The 21,935-nt window shown below is 44.3% G+C and overlaps 1 protein-coding gene across 2 annotated transcripts; it reads right to left on the bottom strand.

The window, feature by feature from the left end:
• Positions 1-82: 82 nt before the first annotated feature.
• On the bottom strand, positions 83-18,892 carry myef2 (myelin expression factor 2). 2 transcript variants are annotated; one of them, XM_063004697.1, is made up of 17 exons: positions 18,744-18,892; positions 12,301-12,494; positions 11,845-11,897; positions 11,214-11,221; positions 8,455-8,548; positions 7,375-7,563; positions 7,142-7,295; positions 5,956-6,005; positions 5,801-5,861; positions 5,580-5,678; positions 5,431-5,469; positions 5,246-5,335; positions 4,917-4,997; positions 4,756-4,824; positions 4,517-4,671; positions 2,793-2,844; positions 83-558 (listed from the first exon to the last, which is right to left on the bottom strand). In XM_063004697.1, the coding sequence occupies exons 1-17, from the start codon at positions 18,848-18,850 to the stop codon at positions 395-397; spliced, it is 1,659 nt and encodes a 552-aa protein (XP_062860767.1). In that variant the 5' UTR covers positions 18,851-18,892; the 3' UTR covers positions 83-394. The 2 variants fall into 2 exon arrangements, with proteins under 2 accessions (XP_062860767.1, XP_062860766.1); XM_063004696.1 differs by lacking the exons at positions 11,214-11,221; positions 11,845-11,897; positions 12,301-12,494; positions 18,744-18,892 and having other exon boundaries at positions 5,246-5,341; positions 8,455-9,908.
• Between the last annotated feature and the right edge of the window lie 3,043 nt (positions 18,893-21,935).

The raw sequence follows: 21,935 nt of genomic DNA, 5'->3' as shown, positions 1-21,935 counted from the left end.
ATCAGTTAATTCACCAAATCGCCAGCAAACGCTGGAGGCTTCGTTTCGGTGGAACTACCCGTGTCGAAGGAAGAGACGAGGATAAAAATTAAAAAGTTTATTTTTGTTTCTAAGAGAAACTGAAGATGAACAAATTAAAAAGGGTTTACAAAAGAACGAAACAAAAAACTTGACTCACATCTACCGACACGCTGAGCCTGCTGGATGTAGTGTGTGTGTGTGTGTGTGTGTGTGTGTGTGTGTGTGCGCGCGCGCGTGTGTGTGTGTGTGTGTGTGCGTGGAGCTGAAAGAGTCCAGAAAAGTGTTTTTAAAACAAAACAAAAAAGCTCATGAAGGGAATGAAGAACCGGAACGTGAAGGACGGGACCGGCCACGTGACCGGCCGAGGCCCCGCTCAGGCGTTTCGGTCGATGCGCACGTCCACCTCGCGGCCGTTGATCTTGGTTCCGTTCATGAGCCTGCAGGCCTTCTCGGCGCTCTCGGGGGAGTCGAAGCGCACGGTGCCGCACCCTTTAGACTTCCCGTTCTCCATCTTTATCTCGGCGTACATCACCTGACCTGGAATCACACACACGCGCGCCCGCGCGTCATTCCCGATTAACGAACCCGTAACGGGAACGCCCACGCACTCACTAACACTACGCTCAGACCGGCGGCGACGGGGCGCGTCACTTTTACATCAGAGCTGCGATTTCTGGCGATGGTTATGTACATTTCAACTCTATGCAAATTAGAATCAAAGCGATGAGCTGATTAATAGGGCTGCAACGATTAGTCGACGTAATCGATAACGTCGACTTATAAAACGTGGAATTTCATTGTCGACGCGTCGTTATTATTGCAATGCACTAAAGGGACTGCAGGGGACAGAGCCGAGTCGTGGTCTCACGCCGGCACTGCGGTGAAACGTGAGCACCCTGCAGCCGTGATGAGCAGCGTTATTCCGGACAGGTACGTTTTTACACCGCTTTAACCAACGTAGTTAATGTTTGTTAATGCTAGAGTACTTGTCGGAAAACTATCTAAGAGATCGCTATTTTTCAGGTGTGTTAGTTAGCTAACGCATTAAGTGCAATAGTTAATCAGTAATTTATATGAGTAACTTTATATAACTTAACATTATAGCCTAACGTTACCCCGTCTCCTCTTCCATATTCTTTGCTCTCGTTAATGAGAGCATTCATTCTAAATAATCAGCCTCATCCACTTAATGATAGCTAGTTAGCTCAGCAGATAATTCAGTTCAGATATTTAACCTGTTATGGTTTAGTTGGAATAGCCGGTACACTATTTATAATAAACTACGATACACAGCCTTCAGTTTGTGATCATTAATCCAGCTTTCTCTTTTGCTCTCTCTATTAATAGCACTAAGCAATGGAGTGTGGATGAGAAGAGAAAGAGGTTCATGCTCCCCTCAGATGGCTGAGATCTTCACAGACAGCATTCACACGTTTCTCAACCACATGTTATAAATGTTTTTGATTTCCAGAGTGATCCAGAACTTCTGAAACATAACAGCTTCTAATGCCGTCCAAAGCTTTCTCTTATTTCATTGATTTTTTTATTGTGATTGTGTATTAATGTTTCAAATATATTTAATTAAACTATCAAGCTTAAGTTTCATATTCATGTTTCATGGGTCATTATTTTAATTTGATATTGGAACTTAAATGACATAACAGGGTTTTGTTATGTTAAGGCAGAGATGGAGGGTATGACATAAATAATCGCTGACCAGTCGACTAATCGAAAAGATAATCGTCAGATTGGTCGACTACTAAAATAATGGTTAGTTGCAGCCCTAGTGATTTAACCAGTAGGAATTGAGCATTGAGACCGGTAGTCGCTTTATCTCCACCACAGTGAAACACCACGCTCCGTTTTGAGCTCCTATATTAATTATTATGATTTTTTAACGTCGTGTTTTACACACTTTGGTTCCATTCGTGACAGGACCTGTGGTTACCGATTGGACAATTTTACATTTTAGGCATTTAGCAGACGCTATTATCCAAAGCAACTTGCAGCACAGTGACAAGTATAGTGTCTAAGCAATTGAGGGTTGAGGGCCTTGCTCAAGGGCCCAACCATACCCAGGCAGTACCTTAACCACTAGGCTACAACTGCCATTATCCCCAGTCTTAATTGCAGCAATAAGAAACCCCCTCCAACCTCCCCACCTCAGATGAGCCAAACGTCGCCCGTGCAGGCGCCCGCCTGGCCGATAGCATGAGGTGGTGGGGGTCGAACCAGTGACGATCGGGAACATGTTAACTGTTGGACTCGGGGGTTATGGCACAATCGGCCGAGTTTTAAAGAGGGGGGGAGGGTCGGGCGGGGTCTCCTCCGGTCTGGGAGGCACACGGCTCTGCGTACGCGATGCGGCTCTCTATGGGAACCCAACGCCGGCATCAGATGACGTGACGGGAACAGATCGAGGGGTCGCGCGCAAGCAGCAGCGCATTCACGATCGGGAATCGGAATTGAAGCACTCGCTATAAGCCACACCCCTATTATACAGGTAGTACAATTACTACATGTGCTACATTTATCAATGGAACGATGACCGTTGCGGTGTGCTGTTCTGGTAGGGGAGCATCAGGTGCAGCAGTGTTGGGATTTTTGGCCGATTGTGGTCGCCTGGTCTTTTATTACCGGACGCATTTTGATCACATGACACTTCTGGCTTTATATTTCGATTGGATCGATACCGGGGTGTTTAAAAACCCCCAAAAATGCTCTTTTTATTCGGTGCTGTGCTGCGGAATTGAATTAGGAAACATATTTACCACATTGGCCGAATTTTTCTTTCAGTTTCTGCCACGTGAGGTCGTAGGAAAGCTGCACAAAACAAACACGTGGTTAAAAATCACACACACACACATACAGTGTATCACAAAAGTGAGTACACCCCTCACATTTCTGCAGATATTTCATTATATCTTTTCATGGGACAACACTATAGACATGAAACTTGGATATAACTTAGAGTAGTCAGTGTACAGCTTGTATAGCAGTGTAGATTTACTGTCTTCTGAAAATAACTCAACACACAGCCATTAATGTCTAAATAGCTGCAACATAAGTGAGTACACCCCACAGTGAACATGTCCAAATTGTGCCCAAATGTGTCGTTGTCCCTCCCTGGTGTCATGTGTCAAGGTCCCAGGTGTAAATGGGGAGCAGGGCTGTTAAATTTGGTGTTTTGGGTACAATTCTCTCATACTGGCCACTGGATATTCAACATGGCACCTCATGGCAAAGAACTCTCTGAGGATGTGAGAAATAGAATTGTTGCTCTCCACAAAGATAGCCTGGGCTATAAGAAGATTGCTAACACCCTGAAACTGAGCTACAGCATGGTGGCCAAGGTCATACAGCGGTTTTCCAGGACAGGTTCCACTCGGAACAGGCTTCGCCAGGGTCGACCAAAGAAGTTAAGTCCACGTGTTCGGCGTCATATCCAGAGGTTGGCTTTAAAAAATAGACACATGAGTGCTGCCAGCATTGCTGCAGAGGTTGAAGACGTGGGAGGTCAGCCTGTCAGTGCTCAGACCATACACTGCACACTGCATCAACTCGGTCTGCATGGTCGTCATCCCAGAAGGAAGCTGACGCACAAGAAAGCCAGCAAACAGTTTGCTGAAGACAAGCAGTCCAAGAACATGGATTACTGGAATGCCCTGTGGTCTGACGAGACCAAGATAAACTTGTTTGGCTCAGATGGTGTCCAGCATGTGTGGCGGCGCCCTGGTGAGAAGTACCGAGACAACTGTATCTTGCCTACAGTCAAGCATGGTGGTGGTAGCATCATGGTCTTGGGCTGCATGAGTGTTGCTGGCACTGGGGAGCTGCAGTTCATTGAGGGAAACATGAATTCCAACATGTACTGTGACATTCTAAAACAGAGCATGATCCCCTCCCTTCGAAAACTGGGCCTCATGGCAGTTTTCCAACAGGATAACGACCCCAAACACAACCTCCAAGATGACAACTGCCTTGCTGAGGAAGCTGAAGGTAAAGGTGATGGACTAAACCCAATTGAGCACCTGTGGCGCATCCTCAAGTGGAAGGTGGAGGAGTTCAAGGTGTCTAACATCCACCAGCTCCGTGATGTCATCATGGAGGAGTGGAAGAGGATTCCAGTAGCAACCTGTGCAGCTCTGGTGAATTCCATGCCCAGGAGGGTTAAGGCAGTGCTGGATAATAATGGTGGTCACACAAAATATTGACACTTTGGGCACAATTTGGACATGTTCACTGTGGGGTGTACTCACTTATGTTGCAGCTATTTAGACATTAATGGCTGTGTGTTGAGTTATTTTCAGAAGACAGTAAATCTACACTGCTATACAAGCTGTACACTGACTACTCTAAGTTATATCCAAGTTTCATGTCTATAGTGTTGTCCCATGAAAAGATATAATGAAATATTTGCAAAAATGTGAGGGGTGTACTCACTTTTGTGATACACTGTATTATATTAAAAACATATAATGACCCAAGGACTCACGTTTCTCACGAATATCTGGCAACCTGCTTTCGACCCAGAGCCTCGGTCACTGCCCATGTGACCAGAACTGCCCCCGAACTGCCCGAACCCGCGGTTCATATCCATCCGGTCGAACCCTCTCATGCGGTCCATTCCCATGCCGCCCATACCTCCACCTACGGGAAGCGTAAGCGGGTCTTATATCACACACACACACACACCAGATGCGTCAACATGCACAGCAGGGGGCGTGGTCGTACCTAATCCGGCTCCCATGGTGCCCATGCCGGTGCTCCCCATGCCTCCTCCGAATCCTCCCATGCCCCCTCCTGAAGAGGAAACGATACAGTGAGGGGGGGGGATGCGCGCACACACACACACATGCATGCAGAGGGTGTGTTTGCATGACGTGGGTTCTTACCGAGTCCTCCGAACGAGTCTCCGAACGAGCGGCTCATGCCCAAATCCCGATCCATCATGCCCATACTGGACCTGTACATATCTACACACACACACACACACACACACACACACACACACACACACACACACACACACACACACACACACACACACACACACACACACACACACACACACACACACACACACACACACACACACACACACACACACACACACACACACACACACACACACACACACACACACACACACACACACACACGTTCGAGAAACGACTTCTAATAAGCAGGGAATAAAAATAAAGAACGAAATGAAAGGCGTTACCTTCCATCCTGCTCATGGGCGTCATGTCTCGCCTGTCGAATCCGCCCATTCCACTGACCCCATCCATACCCCCAAATCCACCGCCCATGCCTACGTCTCACGCACACACACACACGCAGCAATCAAACCGGCGGAACTACAACCCGTCTCACGGCGGGAATACAAATCGACGGCTTTTCACTCACCTCCCATCCTGCTCATCCCTCCGAAACCTCCATCCATGGCTGAACACAGACAGAGAACACAACACGGGGGGGGGGGGGGGGGGGGGTAAATTGTTTATTTGTTAACAATAGTATAACAAACTATTGTTTATTTACGAAAAGCTACAGACCTCCGGGAGCCACGGAGCTCATTCCTCCGCCGCTCAGACGGGTGGCGTCGATGGGCTGCCCGCCGGGACCCAGGCCCATCCCGATACCACCCAGACCCCCTGGAGGGAGAGAGAAAGCACACGCAGATGAACTCTCTCTCTCTCTCAAATCATGTACACACACATCAAAACGAAACCGGGAGAATACAATCGGGATGACGGATGTTCGGAGAGGGTCTTACTGGGCAGCTGAGAGGATTTCTCCACCGGATGGAAGTCGTCTGGTGGAAGAGACTTCTCATCCTGATAACAAACACGAACGAACGAACACGAGAGCGGATTATAAAGCTCGACTGCCGAGCGTAACAATAGACGATCTGGTGCGAGAAACACTTACGATTTTGACGTGCATCTGCCTGTCGTACAGCATCTGACCGTTAAACATGGCTGTGTGCAGAGTCAAGGACACAAATGCTGCACTGTACCGCACTCGGTATATAAAATACACAAGTCAAACCGTTAGAGATACCCGGGTATACTGGCTGCACAACCTGGGCACTAGTTTGCTCTTATATTTCCATTCCATAGCTTTTTCTTAAATAAAGTTAAAGTTTGTTAGTGTACTGCATGCATGATTAGATGAACATCTATATTTACACTCATTTATTAGAATTTTACACGTCTTTATACACATGATTGTGTTATTTATGGCGTAATCAGTTATGCTTAGCGTTCAGTTTTTAACGCCATGTCTGCCCTTCGAGCCATGTTCTTATTTACTTATTTCACTTGACTTAGAGAAGTTACGTCTGTCGTCCATGTATGTTCGTTTATACGTGTTGCTTCAGCTGTGCTTATGCATCTGCTACGATTCCGATTCTAAACAGGAAGCTGGGTGGTGTTCACTTCGAGTACAGATACTTTTAAGTATTTTAATAAGCTCGGTTGGGTCGTATCTACTGCTTGCTTGACATGTTAACCTAAAAAACACTGTTAGATGACACTGTGGTTTTAAGAAAACAGCTTTTCTAGCAGCTATATAATCATCCATGAGAGCTGCATCAGTTTTGTGATCATCTAAACTGTCTGGTAGAGGCTCATTAGAAATACACTGAGGTGCACTAGTAATAAAATAGGAACTGTTTGTAGCTGGTGTAGTCCCAAGAAATTAAGAAATGCAAATAAATGATTTTTAAACATTATTTTGTTGGTGAAACCATTAAAGGGTTCAAGGTTTTGACGGCATATTTACGAGGGTGGTTCTGATGTTTTGGCTGATGGGTGAACTCCAGCCGAACTCCAAACGAAGACTTAAAAATAAATAAATATTTAAATTACTTGCTTTTAAAAACACATGAAAGTATTTGGACACCCGACATTCCATGTGAAAAACGAATGCTATTAAAACAGAACAGCCACCACTCTTCTGAGAAGCACGTCTATGGGAATTTGTACCGGTTACTGATCGCCGTGGCTGAAACACACGACTCTTGACCAAACGGCGCAGCTTAATCCTGTGTTAAATTATAAATAAATAAATAAATAAATAAATAAATAAATAGGAGTGAGCGTATAAAGGATACAGACAGCCTGCACGGCCTCCAGGGGCTGCTCGAAGGTGACGGTTCCCATTCCTCTACTCTTCCCGTCCTTATCCTCCTTCACGTCCGCTCTCTTCACCACCCCGGCCATCCCGAACACCTCCTTCAGCTTCTTCCAGCCCACCTTAAAGTCCAGCTACACACACACAGCACTATTAATAAAATATATAAATATATATATATATATTATTTGGAGGTGTGTGTGACGTCCTTACGTTGGCCACGAAGATGGTGGACCCGAGCCGGCCGTGCTGCAGGGCGGAGATGATTTCGGGAGGGATGTTGGGATTGTTTAGGATAGAAGGGGGGAGGTTCATGGCGCCGTCTTGGCCCCTGCCTCCGGGGTATCCGCCGCCGCCTCCTCCACGCTGAAGCACACGCCGGGCGTGCTCGCCGTCTGGGTCCTGAGACACGCGCGTACATTTACATTTATGATGTTTAGCAGACGCTTTTCACTAGTTCATACATTTCAAGCAATTCAGGGGTAAGGGCCTGGCTCAGGGGCCCAACAGTGACAGCGTGGCTTGAACCAGGAATCTTCAGACTGATCGTCCGGTACCTTAAACGTACGTAACCGACAGCGACCTCTCTTAGGAGCAAAGGTCGAGCAGAGCAGGAAATCCTGGCCTATCAAAACTGCCCGTGAATAATATGCAGGGTCAATAGGCTCATAAGTATGTGGTAACGTTTTACGGGCAGCTGAGGGATCTCCAAGATGTCGGGCTGATGCAGATCTGTTCCACCGGCACCTATATTACTACACTGAAGATTACATGGACAAAAGTATTGGAACACCTGACTGTAAGCGCTCCTCCACTCTCCGGGGAAGCCGTTTTACAAGACATTGGAGTGCGTCTGTGAGAATTCATGCCCGATTTAGTAAGGTGAAGACCTGGCTCGCAACCCAAGTCAAAATTCGTCCCAAAAAGTGTCGAGTCAGGGTCATTATAGCTCATTATAGAGCTCAGGGGAGTAACGCTGAAAGAAAAAGGGGACTTCCCTAAACTGTTGCCACAACGTTAAAAGCATATCATGTACCGATGTGGCAGAAACGACTACAACTAAGCATTAAGTGGGGTGTCCATGTAGTGTAGCTGTATGTGTGACGATGTTGATTCCTGCCTTTCATTCAGGTTCTATAAGTAAAGCTCTATATCTGAAAGACAGCGGTTTGACCGGTACGGATATTTGACACCGTTTATATAATATTAAATACACAAACGGCACCGATTGTGTCATTCGGAAGGAAAAACCCTGTGCCGAATACGTTCGACTAGCGTTCGCGCTTCACGCACCTCCTTAATGTTCAGGGTTCGGCCGTTAAGGTCATGCTTGTTCATCACTTCGATCGCTTTCTTCATGTACTCCTCATCTTTGAACTCCACCACCCTGAAAACGAGAGGACGCGTGATTAACATCGTTTAAAGTTGTAAATATTACTGTATAAGGGTCGTTCCTACAGTTCGGTGCCTTGTGTCCCCAGTACTGATCACTATTTATGAAGTACATTTTAAATAAATACAACTTCTAAACATCTTACTGAAATAATGAACACGGTCACACACTAAACACAATGTTTTCTAGCCCCCCCCCCTTAGACACCAGAGGTTTTCCCAGGTCCCCAGTGCTGTACATTCTGATTTAGGGTGTGTCGGAAAAGCTAGCTAGCTCTCTCTCTACATAGACGCATCTGACGTCGTCCTGTGCTGCGCTCACGAGAAGGAGGCTGTTCCAAATCCTAGATGCCTTAACATCCTCACTACTGAGGCATCTTAACATTTCAATGTTATTTCGGCTCAAGAACGAGTGAGCATCGGAAGCGTCCTTAGTGATCGAGGCAATCCCAGCATTCGTTGCGGGTCGGGCGCTCTTCTCTCACAGAAAGATAAACATGGCTGACGGGGCGGAGAAACGATCTTTTTAACTTGTATAAACTCGTACCGAGTGTTTTTATTTGCAAGTTCGGGCTCGTCAGGAAACGTAACCCGTTATCGGTACATGAAGGGAGATGCTATATTGACATGTTAGCGTGCTGTGCTACCTCAGTTAATTGGTTTTAATGGCAAGATGCTAGATGCTAGATGCGAAACCCGATGGAACCGCCGGCTGCGCCCGGGATCGCACACTTCCATACTCGATAGTACGCGAAGCGAGGACGCGAGAGCGGTTAGTACGTCCGAATACGTAGTATACACAAAGAGGTACGCGAGAAGCACCCGGATGACCTACTTATTGGGCAGCCACGTTCGAGTACGCAAGCGGTGCACACTTGCGGTCCGCTAATGTATCCCATAATGCAACTGGAGCTGCGTAGGCGTTCGAAGCGGAATAAGAAACAAGAAAAGATAGCGGCCCTCTGAGTCCTCTGTTCACAAGTGTAGGTAAGATAAATAAAATAACAATTTTAAAGACGAATTAATAACAAAAACTTTTGGCGAGTGGGGTTTGTAATGAGTCTGTAACCATGGTGATATTACGTCATCACTTGACGTCGGTAAGATGGCGGATGTCGTACGTAGCGGTGTTGTGTGCATACTGCACACTTCTGTACTGACAGTATGTACTTCTATACCGGCAGAGTAGTGCATACTTCCTCCAATCTAGTACGTACTCTGTAAGTATGCGATTCCGGACGCAGCTGCTGTCTGAGTAGTGCGTTTGAATAACCTGCCTTATAAATCACTGACTTATTAGAATCCTCTCTACTGAGGCAGCTGCATGTGTAGGCAGTAAGACAGCGAGGCGGCTCACTAGGTTTTCGAACACACACTTAGTGGTGATATATGAGGTTTAATCATGAAAATATCTCCGTCTTTCAATCCTGTATCAAGGTTTTGATTAAGTCCCTCTAAACCCTGGATTGTTTTCTTTATGAGTTTGATTTTATTGCTGATGAGGGTTTCTCACACGTCCCTCAGGTTACCGTCCACCCCGTTATCTCTTACTACTGAAGAGCCGTTTTACATCCCGACATCATTTCCTGGAAGGTAAACGACTGTGGAAGATGAGCGGCTCATTAAGCTCCTCGTTTTAATGTTGTTTTTTCCACATTTTACCCTAAAAGCCTAATATGGTCGACCATAACATACATGTCCACCCCGTTAGGGTCCACCCTTACCCCTTTTCCACCAAAAAAACCATGGTTCTGGTTCTAGAACCGGTTCTGTTCAGGTTTCTCTGAACTTTGGTGTTCTGTAGAGAACCGACGCGCGTTTCCACCAGTTTTTGAGAACCAAGCAGCGTCATCAAAGGTGGGCGTTACTAAGAGTTAAGAGTAGTAATGGAGGAGTGTGTAGTTTATGTGCGAGCATTTGTGCTGCTGTTACAGATGTTTGTTTTTATGTAAAAAGCATCGATCTAACAATCGGTGATAAGAAGACGTGACGTGTTTGTCTCAGTTGTTGTTTTCTTTAGTTTATTGACGTGAGAGGAGTTTTGCGCTTCGCTTTCACCGCGACTCTCGGCGCAAATAGCCGATCTGCTCGGCGCTCGACTCGAGCGATAAAACATCATTAAAGTTCCACGACACGAACAAACATCTGTGTGAAATAAACATCAAATCCAGTCTAAAATACCACGTGTATCTGTGTTTAACTGGATTTACTTCACGTGTGTTTACGCAGCTCGGGGGGTCGGAAAAGCTTCACGATTTATTTATCACGTTAAGCGTTTTTCGTTCTGTCCGGGTCACTTTTATCTCGTCATATCGAAGTTTAAAAGATAAACATGCAGCATTAAGCTCCATACGAGACCCCAGCGGACGGCATCGTTGCTAACGCGCTGTGCTGTACGACACGACGCGCCCACTGACGGACGTCACGGTTCGGGCTGAATAACCCGGTATTCCGTGGTGCCAGATCGGCCCGCCGGTTCTCTGTCTGGAACCTCTTTTGTCCGGTGGAAACACGCGGAACCGGTTCAAAGTCAAGTTCGGGCTCCGTGCCGCGTCGGTGGAAAAGGGGTACCGGTGTTTTCTCTGTGGAACCGGACCCTGACCAGGATAAAGTGAAGTGTGTGTGTGTGTGTGTGTGTGATTAGAAATCGTCGTACTCACCCACATCCCTTTGCGCAGCGCCGCAGATGTTCCACACGCACCACGTCACAGGGGAACAAGCAGAACGTTAGTACAGAGCACAACACACACACACAATAAATCAGCACAATATAAAGACCGTATTGCTTGATTAGGTGAATATTTATTCATCACTGATGGTCCAATAGCGGTTCTGGTTCTAATAAACCAAGTACAGATGGAAAGGTAAGGTAGGGGGTGTGAGAAAGGTCAATGCAGAAGCACTAGGGATCCAAACAGAGACGGACACGTCTGCTGAACGGTTAAGCCAGACTAAACGTAGCTGTCCGGGTCCTTAAAGGAGTATAGAATTACCCGTTGACATACACAGAGTTCAAATTCCCATTAAAAACACCCAGTCCAGTCGTCTCTAAACATGAAGCCACCAGTATTATAAGAATACGTTCAAAATATACTGAGTTATCATGGCATGGTGAGCATAACGAGATGCGTTTTGCTTCACTAGGTCAACAAACCATCACAAGAGTCTTAAAAAAAACTCAACGGTCAACGTTGTGACCCAATCCGACAAATAAAGACCAGTTTAAGTTTTCCAGTCACGGTGCTACACATGAGAGAAAGAAGCCGCAGGCACAGCCTCGTCAGCACTTACCCTTGACTTTCCTTCAGCATCCTTAAAGAGCTCCACGTATGTAACCTCACCGACTACATGAGACATACAAAAGGGAAAATACCAAACACACACAAGGCATTTAAAATCACAACAGCACCACTGCGCCGAGGCTCCTCACCCTACAGCGTGAAATAACAATCAATCAGTCCATCCACACATCCATCCCAAACCAGGCCTCCTCCCACAATGAGCACTGTACAGTAAAATAACAGCACGCCAGGCAGCCAGGCATCCGTGTTCAACCACGTTCGCTTCGGATTATCGCTCGGGTTACACGTGTACGATACGAAAAACAAAACAACGAAAAGACACGAGGCCGAATCGTCAGGAGCCGTACGAGACGAATTCTCGGATCGGACGAGGCCGGATCTCTGGACCCGTGCCGGCGCCGCGCTCCGATACGACAGGGAGGGAGACGCGCGACTCCGCCGTTACCTTTATCCCTCATCAGGTCTTTGATGGCCTGCCACTTCATGTCGTACGGGATGTTGCTGATGAAGACGCGGTTGCGGTGCGAGGACTTCTTCTCCCCCGGAGCCCTGTCCTTGTAGGGGTGGAAGCGGCTGGATTTCCGGCCGCCGGCGGATTTCTCTTTGCCGTCCGATTTCCCCACGGGCGAGTCCGGATCGCTGGAGAAAGAGACGACGAGTCGGGTCAGCTTGGCTGCATCGTGCCGCCGCATCAGGAACCCTGATCCCGACTATTTACGCAGGTTTAAACAATCTATACATCCCTAAACTCAAGGTTCGTTAGAAATGAAAGGAATCAGCAGGTTTTGTTGTGTACCGTAAGCTGAAATATCTTTAACAGGGTTCCGTGGTACATTGCAGGAGTCCGTTTACTCGATTCAACAGGGCAGTTGTGGCCGAGTGGTTAAGGTACTGGACTAGTAAGTCTATCAAGTTGAATTAGCCTGACTGGGCGTTGTAAGGTACTACAGTATAATATGGAACACATCCCATGCATACGGGCTGCTGTAGGAGCAAAAGGAGTTTGCTGAAGGCGAGTTATGGCCTTCTCCACCTCCGAGAGCACATATTCAATCATAACCGTATAGCTGTTAACGTATAGCTATTAATCCAGCACTTGATCGTGATCGCACATAATAACTAGAGATGCATCGATACCATTTTTACCCGTACGAGTGCATGTATTTTTGTACTTGCCGATACCGATACCTTTTTTAAACAAAAACACACGTGAGAAGTGACGAGAAGTTTAACGATACCACGTCCAAAAACGCACGTCAACAGGTAACGAGCGATCAAAGTGTTTGTGCGCTGACGTGAGGAGGAAAAATAAATGAATCTGAGTGGATCTGGCAACACGAGCAGCATGGATCGTTCTGTAGTGAGTTGGAGGTTAATAAATATTTCTGTAATGTTGGTGTTTTGTTGTTATGTTCTGTAGAGAACGATCAGGTCAGAAATACTGTAAAACGTGTGTGTGCTGATGTATTCTGATATAAACTATATTATCCCCCCCCGTCCCACCTGTTTACGCTCCTCTCCTGCGTTTCCCCTCACACCGTATCCTGCGTTCTCATTGGCTGTTCCACACAGCACTCGCTGCCAGTCGTGCGACTCGGATCAGATATCTGACGTGCTAGAAAACTCGGTCGGATCGAGTTGTTGGGATAGTTCACACTTAGAGATCGAGAACAGAGTTTTGATCGCCGAGCTCGGCATTAATTAACCTCCAACTCACTACAGAACGATCCGTGCTGCTCGTGTTGCCAAATCCACTCAGATTCATTTATTTTTCCTCCTTGATTTTACGCTGCACATCAGCGCACGAACACTTTGATCGCTCGCTACCTGTTGACGTGAATTTTTGGACGTGGAATCGTTAAACTTCGTCACTTCTGTGATTCCAGTTGGTGATGGATGGTGTAGTGTGAAACCCCCCCTATCACCCATCAGTCACGTAGTGTGAAATCCACACCGACTGAAAGACTCCCGAGTGCAAAAGATCCAGTCGTGTAGCGTGAACTGTACAGCGACCCGACAAATCAGAAGATCGTGTCGTGTGAACCGGGCGTAACGCAGCAATAGACACGGTATCGGATGTTTAGTATCGGAGCCTCGTTTGTGAGTACGAGTTAATGAGCGCGGTATCGGGCCGATACCCGACACCAGTATCGGTACTCATGCATCCCTAACAGTGATGTATAAAGTACCGGAAGGCCAGACTTGAGACCATTTTTTTTATTTGGGTAGTACATTCAAGATACTATTATTATAGATACTGTATATATCCCGATAACCTAAAACAACTGAATTTTGGCAGAATTAATTTAAAAGCAAAACTCAAGCAAGTTTAGCTAAACGTGCAGCACTTTTAACCCTTTAATGATCTGCTCAACCATTAGTTTAAATCTAAATAACTGGGTAAAATAAGCTGTATTTAAAATCATCTTATTTGGGCTGTATCTACTCCCTGATTGGCGTGTGTTAAACTTAAATATATTGGTATTCTTACTTTAAGAAAACACCATTTCTAACTTGTGTGTCAACCTGAAGCAGCAGCTGAAAGATCATCCATAAAATATTGAAAGTTGAGTTCTTGTTGAGATGATTACAGGGTTAAAGACGTGCTGCATGTTCCTCAGCACCATGAATGTTTCCTCTGTCGGTGTAATACAGAAGTTATCTGAGGAAATATTCGTCCGTAGGTGAGTTTTATTACTGAATTAATTACGTTTTATTATTTGTGGTTCGAATGTAATAGCTAGATATCTGAACAATGTTAATGCTAATAATAATAATAATAATAATAAAAACAGTGGTGCTGTGGCTTTACTTTGTTTATCATTCCTAACTTACATCAGTGTGTAGGACGGGGAGATTCTGAAATGACGATTATTCCGTATCTGAGTGAACGATGCGCTTTTACAAAACGCATTAATGTGTTTAACCGCTGGTGTAATTTACAAGCGCAGATTCGCCAAACGTTTTATTTTGTAGTAGCGAGTAACGAATTCGCATACAGCAAATGTATTGGAGTAAAAGTGAAAGTTAACGAGTTTTTTTTATACTCCAGTACAGATACTCCGAAAAACTACTCAAGTACTGTAACGAAGTATTATTACTGCGTTACTATACACCACTGATCTCTAATAATAACCAACAGACCCCATCAAACTCTTTATTAACTGTAACTGACCTGTTGTTTATATCCCGCACTACACTGCCACACCACACTCTACACACACTCTTGTGTTACACTGTAATTCCATGCATTAGTTATTATTTACCTCATGGTGTTTTTCTACCCTTGTATATACGCAAATTTTACCTAGCACTAGAGATGGGACGATCGGGGTTTTTGGCACCGATTCCGATCTCCTTTCAGGGACATCTGCCGATAGCCGATTGCGATTTTGGGGGGGGGGGGGGGGTAAATAAAATAAAATAAATAAACTTAAAAAGAGCCTCACAGTAAAGATAAACCGGAGCGCGCGTGTGTGTGTGTGTGTGTGTGTGTGTGTGTGTGTGTGTGTGTGTGTGTGTGTTTGTGCCTTTAGAAGAGACGCTTTGTTCACAGTATCGCTATAAGTGATTCATTGATTCACGAGTCATTTTTCGCGAAGCGTAAGTTTCTCTTCTCGGTTATCTCTCTGTGTTTACTGTTATTAATTAAATGTTGTGGTTGTAAATAAACACCAACTACTACAGAACATTCTGTGACTTACATTATAAAGCTTCATTACACTGATATTACCACAGATCTGTAACCGAGTCAGACTCGTTCCGTCTAAGCAGCTAAAAGTTCAGCAGATGATCCTGAACTAACGAATTTGGTAATGAATAAACTTTTGCCTCTGATTGGCTCTGTAACGTTTTCTGTTCTCATCTACATCACAAGTCAGAACCGCTCACGATTTACCAAAGTGAACCAGGAGTTTATATAACGTGCTGATAGAATCGACTCAGATGTGACCGGGTTGAATTATCTTTTTAAAGTAAATATTACAATCAGCAAAATTACATCGTATGTATGATGCACAACGTTAATGATAGGGCTGGGTATCGCCACCAATTTCCTGGATCGATTCGATTCCGATTCGATCTTCGATTTTCGATCCAATTTCGATTCAACACATTTAGGCATATTTGAGTTACATTAACAGGTTTTGTTTACATATGTAAAGATGTTCAGAGAACGAATGTGATAATTGTACAAAGAACACTCATTATTAAATATATTTGTGTATTTTGTTTACATAAATAATTAATCCAAAACAGAAAACAGTAACATTCAACAGCCAGGTGTATGTTTACATTACATTTACAATGTTGTAGCATGTCAGACAAATGAAATAATAATAAAAAATAAATGTTACTGTTTTCTTCCATTTGTCTGACATGCTACAACAGTGTAAATGTAATGTAAACATACACCTGGCTGTTGTACAGCTTATGCCAAGTTTACACGACACGACACTCTGATTAACACCGGGTCACTGTAATGTTCACACTACACGACTGATCGGCGATGGGGGGTCTTACACTACACCATCCATCACCAGGGGGAATCACAGGCGAGCTTCTCTGCTCTCCAAAACTACGTTCTGTCACGAAAACACACGTGAGAAGTGATGAAAGGTTTAATGATACCACGTCCAAACATGCACATCAACAAGTAGCGAGAGATGAAAGTTTGTGCGCTGATGAAATAAATGAATCTGAGTGGATTTGGCAACACGAGCAGCATGGATCGTTCTGTAGTGAGTTGGAGGTTAATAAATATTTTGTTTTGTAGAGAACGATCTCGCGTGTGCTGATGTATTCTGATAGAAACTATATTGCGCTCCACCACCTGTTTCCAACCTCCCCCCTGTGTTTCCCCTCGCTGTTTCTCACATCGATCGAGAGCCGAGTTTTGATCGCAGAGCGAACACAGAGTTCCTCCCGAATCCAGAGCCGAGCGAAAATCAGTGCAAAAAGTCGTGTAGTGGTCATAACCTGAGCTTCTGCCATGCTAAACTGATGTGCAGGTCAGATCTCGTTGCATGAAAAAAACAGTGGCTGGTCACGCGAAATTAAAGGGGGTAACAATAGTAATAGATTTCCGTGTGCACCGTAAAAAGGGGCGTATTTAAAAAAATCGATCTCGCATTTATATGAATCGATATCGGATCGTTCAAATAAAGATCGATTAAAATCGAAAAATCGATTTTATAAACCCACCCCTAGTTAATGATGTTATTTTAGGTCATGAAGAGCTTTCACGATGGTTTCTGTACGATGGTTGATGAATGGTGATGTGATGGTTGGCGCGTCGTAGCTCAAAGTCTGGATCGATCCACTGAGCTGTTAACTTAACGTGATCTTTATATATCACACCATCGGATCGGCTACTTTTAGGAAATATCGCCGCTCGCCGATAGCATATTTTGATTAAAAATCGGCTGTGATACCGGCTATGATATAAAAATCGGCTATGATACCGATTCATAGCCGATCGATCGTCCCATCTCTACCTAGCACGTTATTATTTGTACTCTGTTTAGAGAGCTACCAACAGCCGGAAACTAATTCTCTGTATGTGCAAACGCACATGGCGAATAAAGCCGGTTCTGATCATCACATTTGATCAATCGGTGTTCTGTGCAGTTTCTCGACGAGTACACTTTTTAAACATGGGTACTTGGGTACAGTGCAGGCCACTGGAACAATGGCCAATGAAAAGAACCACTGGCTTTAAAAAGCGGAGTACCATAAAGCACCACGCAAGAGAACCTTTCCCGGTACAGATTAGTACCTCACGTCTCATGACTCTTCATTTGGTGTTTGGGCTGGAGAAACATCACCTTATGCACTGGGTACATGGTCTTATGTCGATTTTGATAGTGAGACTGTAGCTGGTCAGTTCCCCTCCTCTATATACATTACATTTAGTGTCTTTAATATTGATCCTGTCCTGATTAATAGTTATAGGCGGTTGTAAAGCACCTGTGTACAAGTGTTTTATTATTATGATTAATTTTGTATTATTAGATTTGTACCAAATGTAAAGTGCATTACAAATTAAATGTATTATTATTATTATTATTATTATTAAGGGATCAATAAGATCCACTACTCTTACAGGACTCTTTTTACAAGCATCCAGTATTTAAGAATCTCTTATTAGATGTTCACAGAGAGCCAGAACCTGCATAATTCTGCACTGTATACATTAAATTAATGTTTCATAGCGACATTTCACAGGGTTTTATATTGTATGCTTGACCCATCCAGTGTAGCAATGTTTTTAGGTGATTGCAGGGTCTGGGGTACATCCGTGTCTTGCTTATTTAATATAAAATACATACTCAATCTCACTTTCTTTAATCACTTGGTTAATATCAATATAAAGTGATAAAAACAACGATATTGTATTACAGTAGCGTTGGATTTTTTTTTCCTACCAGTTTTGCGGCCTGTCCCACCCACCTGTGCACGGATTGGCTGAATCAAGCCCGCGTTTTGCGCGATAAACGAATCGCTGAACGGTATTTCAAACACCAGCCAATCATATCCGCGACGACTGCGAATTGATAGCCAATCCCGGCACAGAACGCTGAATGGGCCTGAAAACGGGTGGCATGAAAATAACAATGCGCCACTGATCGCTAGCAACCATTGTAGCACAGCTTGGGAACGATCTATGCTAAGCTAGGCTACATTGTGCAACCGGATTGATGATAATTATGCACAATTCGTCTCTTAAAGATTTATCCACACGCATAAAGACTGAATATGTGTGTAAATCTATTATATATAGTAATATAGTGATCCGAAATCTAGTCAGGCCGCTAGCTAGCCCCCTCAGCCTCCATCTTTGTGTAGGTAGCAGCCACCTAAACGATAGAGAAACAGAATAAACGTTACGTTTTGACTCCATTAGTGTTGTCCTGTGAGTTGTCGGTGTTCTCCTCCATGTCTGGTGATCCCTCCGGGGATTGTTGATCGTGCAGTTCGTCGTTATTGTCGGACATGTTGCTCGGTTCGAGGTTCCCTCACAGAGCGGCCGCTGATTCTTCTGAGTCTGCGCACTGCGCCTCCCCTCCCGAACGCTTTTAACTCGCCGACTTCTCGCTCCCAGATATCGCGAGACTTCGTGTGGAAACTTCTGGAGCGGTTCTGTGGTGATGTGAGATACACTATACTGCCACGAGTATTCACTCCCCCATCCAAACCACTGAGTTCAGGTGTTCCGATCACTTCCATGACCACAGGTGTATAAAACCGAGCACCTCGGCATGCAGACGCTTCTACACACATTAGTGAAAGAACGGGTCGCTCTCAGGAGCTCGGTGAATCCCAGCGTGGTACCGTGATGCCACCTGTACAACAAGTCCAGTGGTAACATTTCCTCGCTACTATCTAGAAGTGGAAGTGATTGGGAACGACAGCGACTCAGCCACGAAGTAGGGTGGCCAGCCGCCCGGCTTTAGGTCGGACAGTCCGGTTTTTCAGCTGCCAGTCCTCCGCCCATGCAACACTAGGACGGACACCTAAAAATCCTCCTTTTGGAGTGAACTGGTTACATTTTTAATCAATATTATCTGTCATTGGCTCAGGTACATGTCAAAACAAATGCTTTGTATTTCATTGGTTTAACAGCCTCATTTGACTGCTTATAGAGCTACCCAGAGCGGTAGAGAGAACAGAGCGGCGACACTCCCATAGGGAACCGTTGGAAAGGGGGCGGGACATATTTTCTGCGCAGCTTCCAGGTTGTGGAGCTCTGTATAGTTCCAAACAACCCATAGAGCCCCATTCATTTCCACTACTTATCAAGCATTTTTAGCTGTATGTTGCTTTGTTTTAAAAAAATAATGAATTTAATGTCATTAATATACTTAATCCTGTTATTGTTTAGCATTTGCTCAGCACTAAATGTTACATGTTTATCTTAATTAATAGGTATAACCCAATTTAGCTTAGTCAGTTAAGCTAAATTAATGCCACTAGAGTCTTTTCACCTAAAATGAGGTGATTAATCAAGAGTCTTGTTACAGAAATGATCATAAAACATTAGAGCCATAATAAATCATTATACTTTTACTTTCATACTTAAGTACATTTGAAGGTAAATTTAGTTTAGTACTTTTACTCAAGTTGAGGTAAAGAGTATTTTTACTTTTACTACTACTTTACTGGAGTAATATTTTACCTTGGATATCTCTACTTTAACTCAGCTGCATGGTTTGTGTACCTTGTCCACCACTTACATTAGACAAAATGAACTAGTGCATATTAATTATGAATTCATTCATGTATTACATGTAGGAATCAATTATTAATCACTCATGAAATAAGAGATGAATGAAGCTATTTCATGTACCTGCACTATAATGTTAAAGGTACGGTTTTGTGTTTATCAATCTGTTCATTCAGTGCAGGTAAACCTTATGAATCCAGCACATGGCTTAGTGTTTAACCAAAATGATTATTATTATTATTATTATGAATCCTCAGGAAAGTGAAGGGAGATTATAGTTTATGTAAAAAACAAAACATAAAAAAACTTTAATGTCTATACTGTATATTGTCTCTACTACTTAATGATATGGCATTATGTAATGTAGGCTAATATAATGTACTGTGTGTTAACAAGAACGACCTATTAACATCATTATAAACATCAATCTTCCACTTCATATACCAAATTGACATTAAAGCAGATGCAGTAAATGTAAACGCAGTTGAAAATACCCAGAAATTGTACAAATGTTTATTATTTAGTGTTTAATATTTCATTTACTGCTGCCGGTCCCATATGAGAACATGACAGCGCCGGGTTTGTTTGGAACTATTGGAGGGTCACATGAACCACGTGACCGCGTAGCGGCGAGATCAAGGAGTGTCGCAACTCTCTCCATCTACGGCTCTGGTGCTACCTATCATGGGCGGATCTTCTGCGATTGGCCAGTGGTGGGTCCGCCCTCTAAATGCTAGTCTGTGATTGGGTGGTTGAATTTCACCCACTCGCTCTGTTCTGCATACACCTCTACCTGAGTCAATTAGTCAGCTCTCATGCTCAGTAACGCGGTAAAAATGCCAAAATGTGGTGAGTAAAACAGTAATTTGTTATAGAATTCTTGCTTAAATTGGTCAAAAACTCTGTTATATGGGTTCTGGTTTCATTCTGTGTGTTGCAGTATCATGCCCCCCTGTTCCTGGTATGACGTCCTCCTTTTGGGGGTGTAATGTCCTCCTTTTTGTGACTATGAATGTGGCCACCCTACCACGAAGTGTTAGCCACGTAAAATGACAGGGCGGGTCAGCGGATGTTGAGGAACACGGTGCGCAGAGGTCACTAACTTTCTGCAGAGTCGATCACTACAGACCTCCAAACTTCATGTGGCCTTCAGATGAGCTGAAGAACAGTGTGTAGAGCTTCATGGAACGGGTTTCCATGGTCGAGATCCATGAAAAGGTTCAAAGAAATCTCAGTGGATGCATGGTAAGGCCAGAAACCACTGCTGAATGTGCATAACGTTTAAACCCCCAGACAGCATCGCATGAGAAACTATTAAAAGTTTGGACACCCCCTATAAGGCTTCACACCTCTTCACCCAGACCTCCCCCTCAGCTGAAATGTAATCACTGTTTGCCACCTTTAGCAGTTCTCACCCCTTGTCCCATCACCATCAGAAAACACTTGACCAGCAGGACCAGTGGCGATAATGTCAAAAATTAAATGGTGAAATATGTACAGTTGTGTTAACATTTCATTGACTACAAATGCGTTAGAACACGTTCATCTCGAAGACGAGTTCGTTTAAAAAAGCTGCGATGTACATGGACGTTTTTGTGACACGTACTTAAGTGTCTCTCCACATTTCACGTTAAGCATCTCGCTCCGCATCGTAGCTGCGCTCGCTCGCTTGTCTCGGCGTTATGCGCACAATATAAAACTTCTGCACCCGGACAAGATCAGCGCTCATAGAAACATAAAACACTTTTGTTCTTGAAATGTTATACGATGTTGTCATTTTCAAATCTATATCATAGGAAGTGTTATTGATTCAAAAAGATCAGCAACACAAATATAATTTTTAGACGGAGCTCTAT

This window comes from Trichomycterus rosablanca, chromosome 11, assembly GCF_030014385.1.
Source record: "Trichomycterus rosablanca isolate fTriRos1 chromosome 11, fTriRos1.hap1, whole genome shotgun sequence".
Taxonomy (NCBI): Eukaryota; Metazoa; Chordata; class Actinopteri; order Siluriformes; family Trichomycteridae; genus Trichomycterus; species Trichomycterus rosablanca.
Note: the sequence above shows the minus strand (reverse complement) of the source record. Positions and strands in the feature narration are given on the sequence as shown.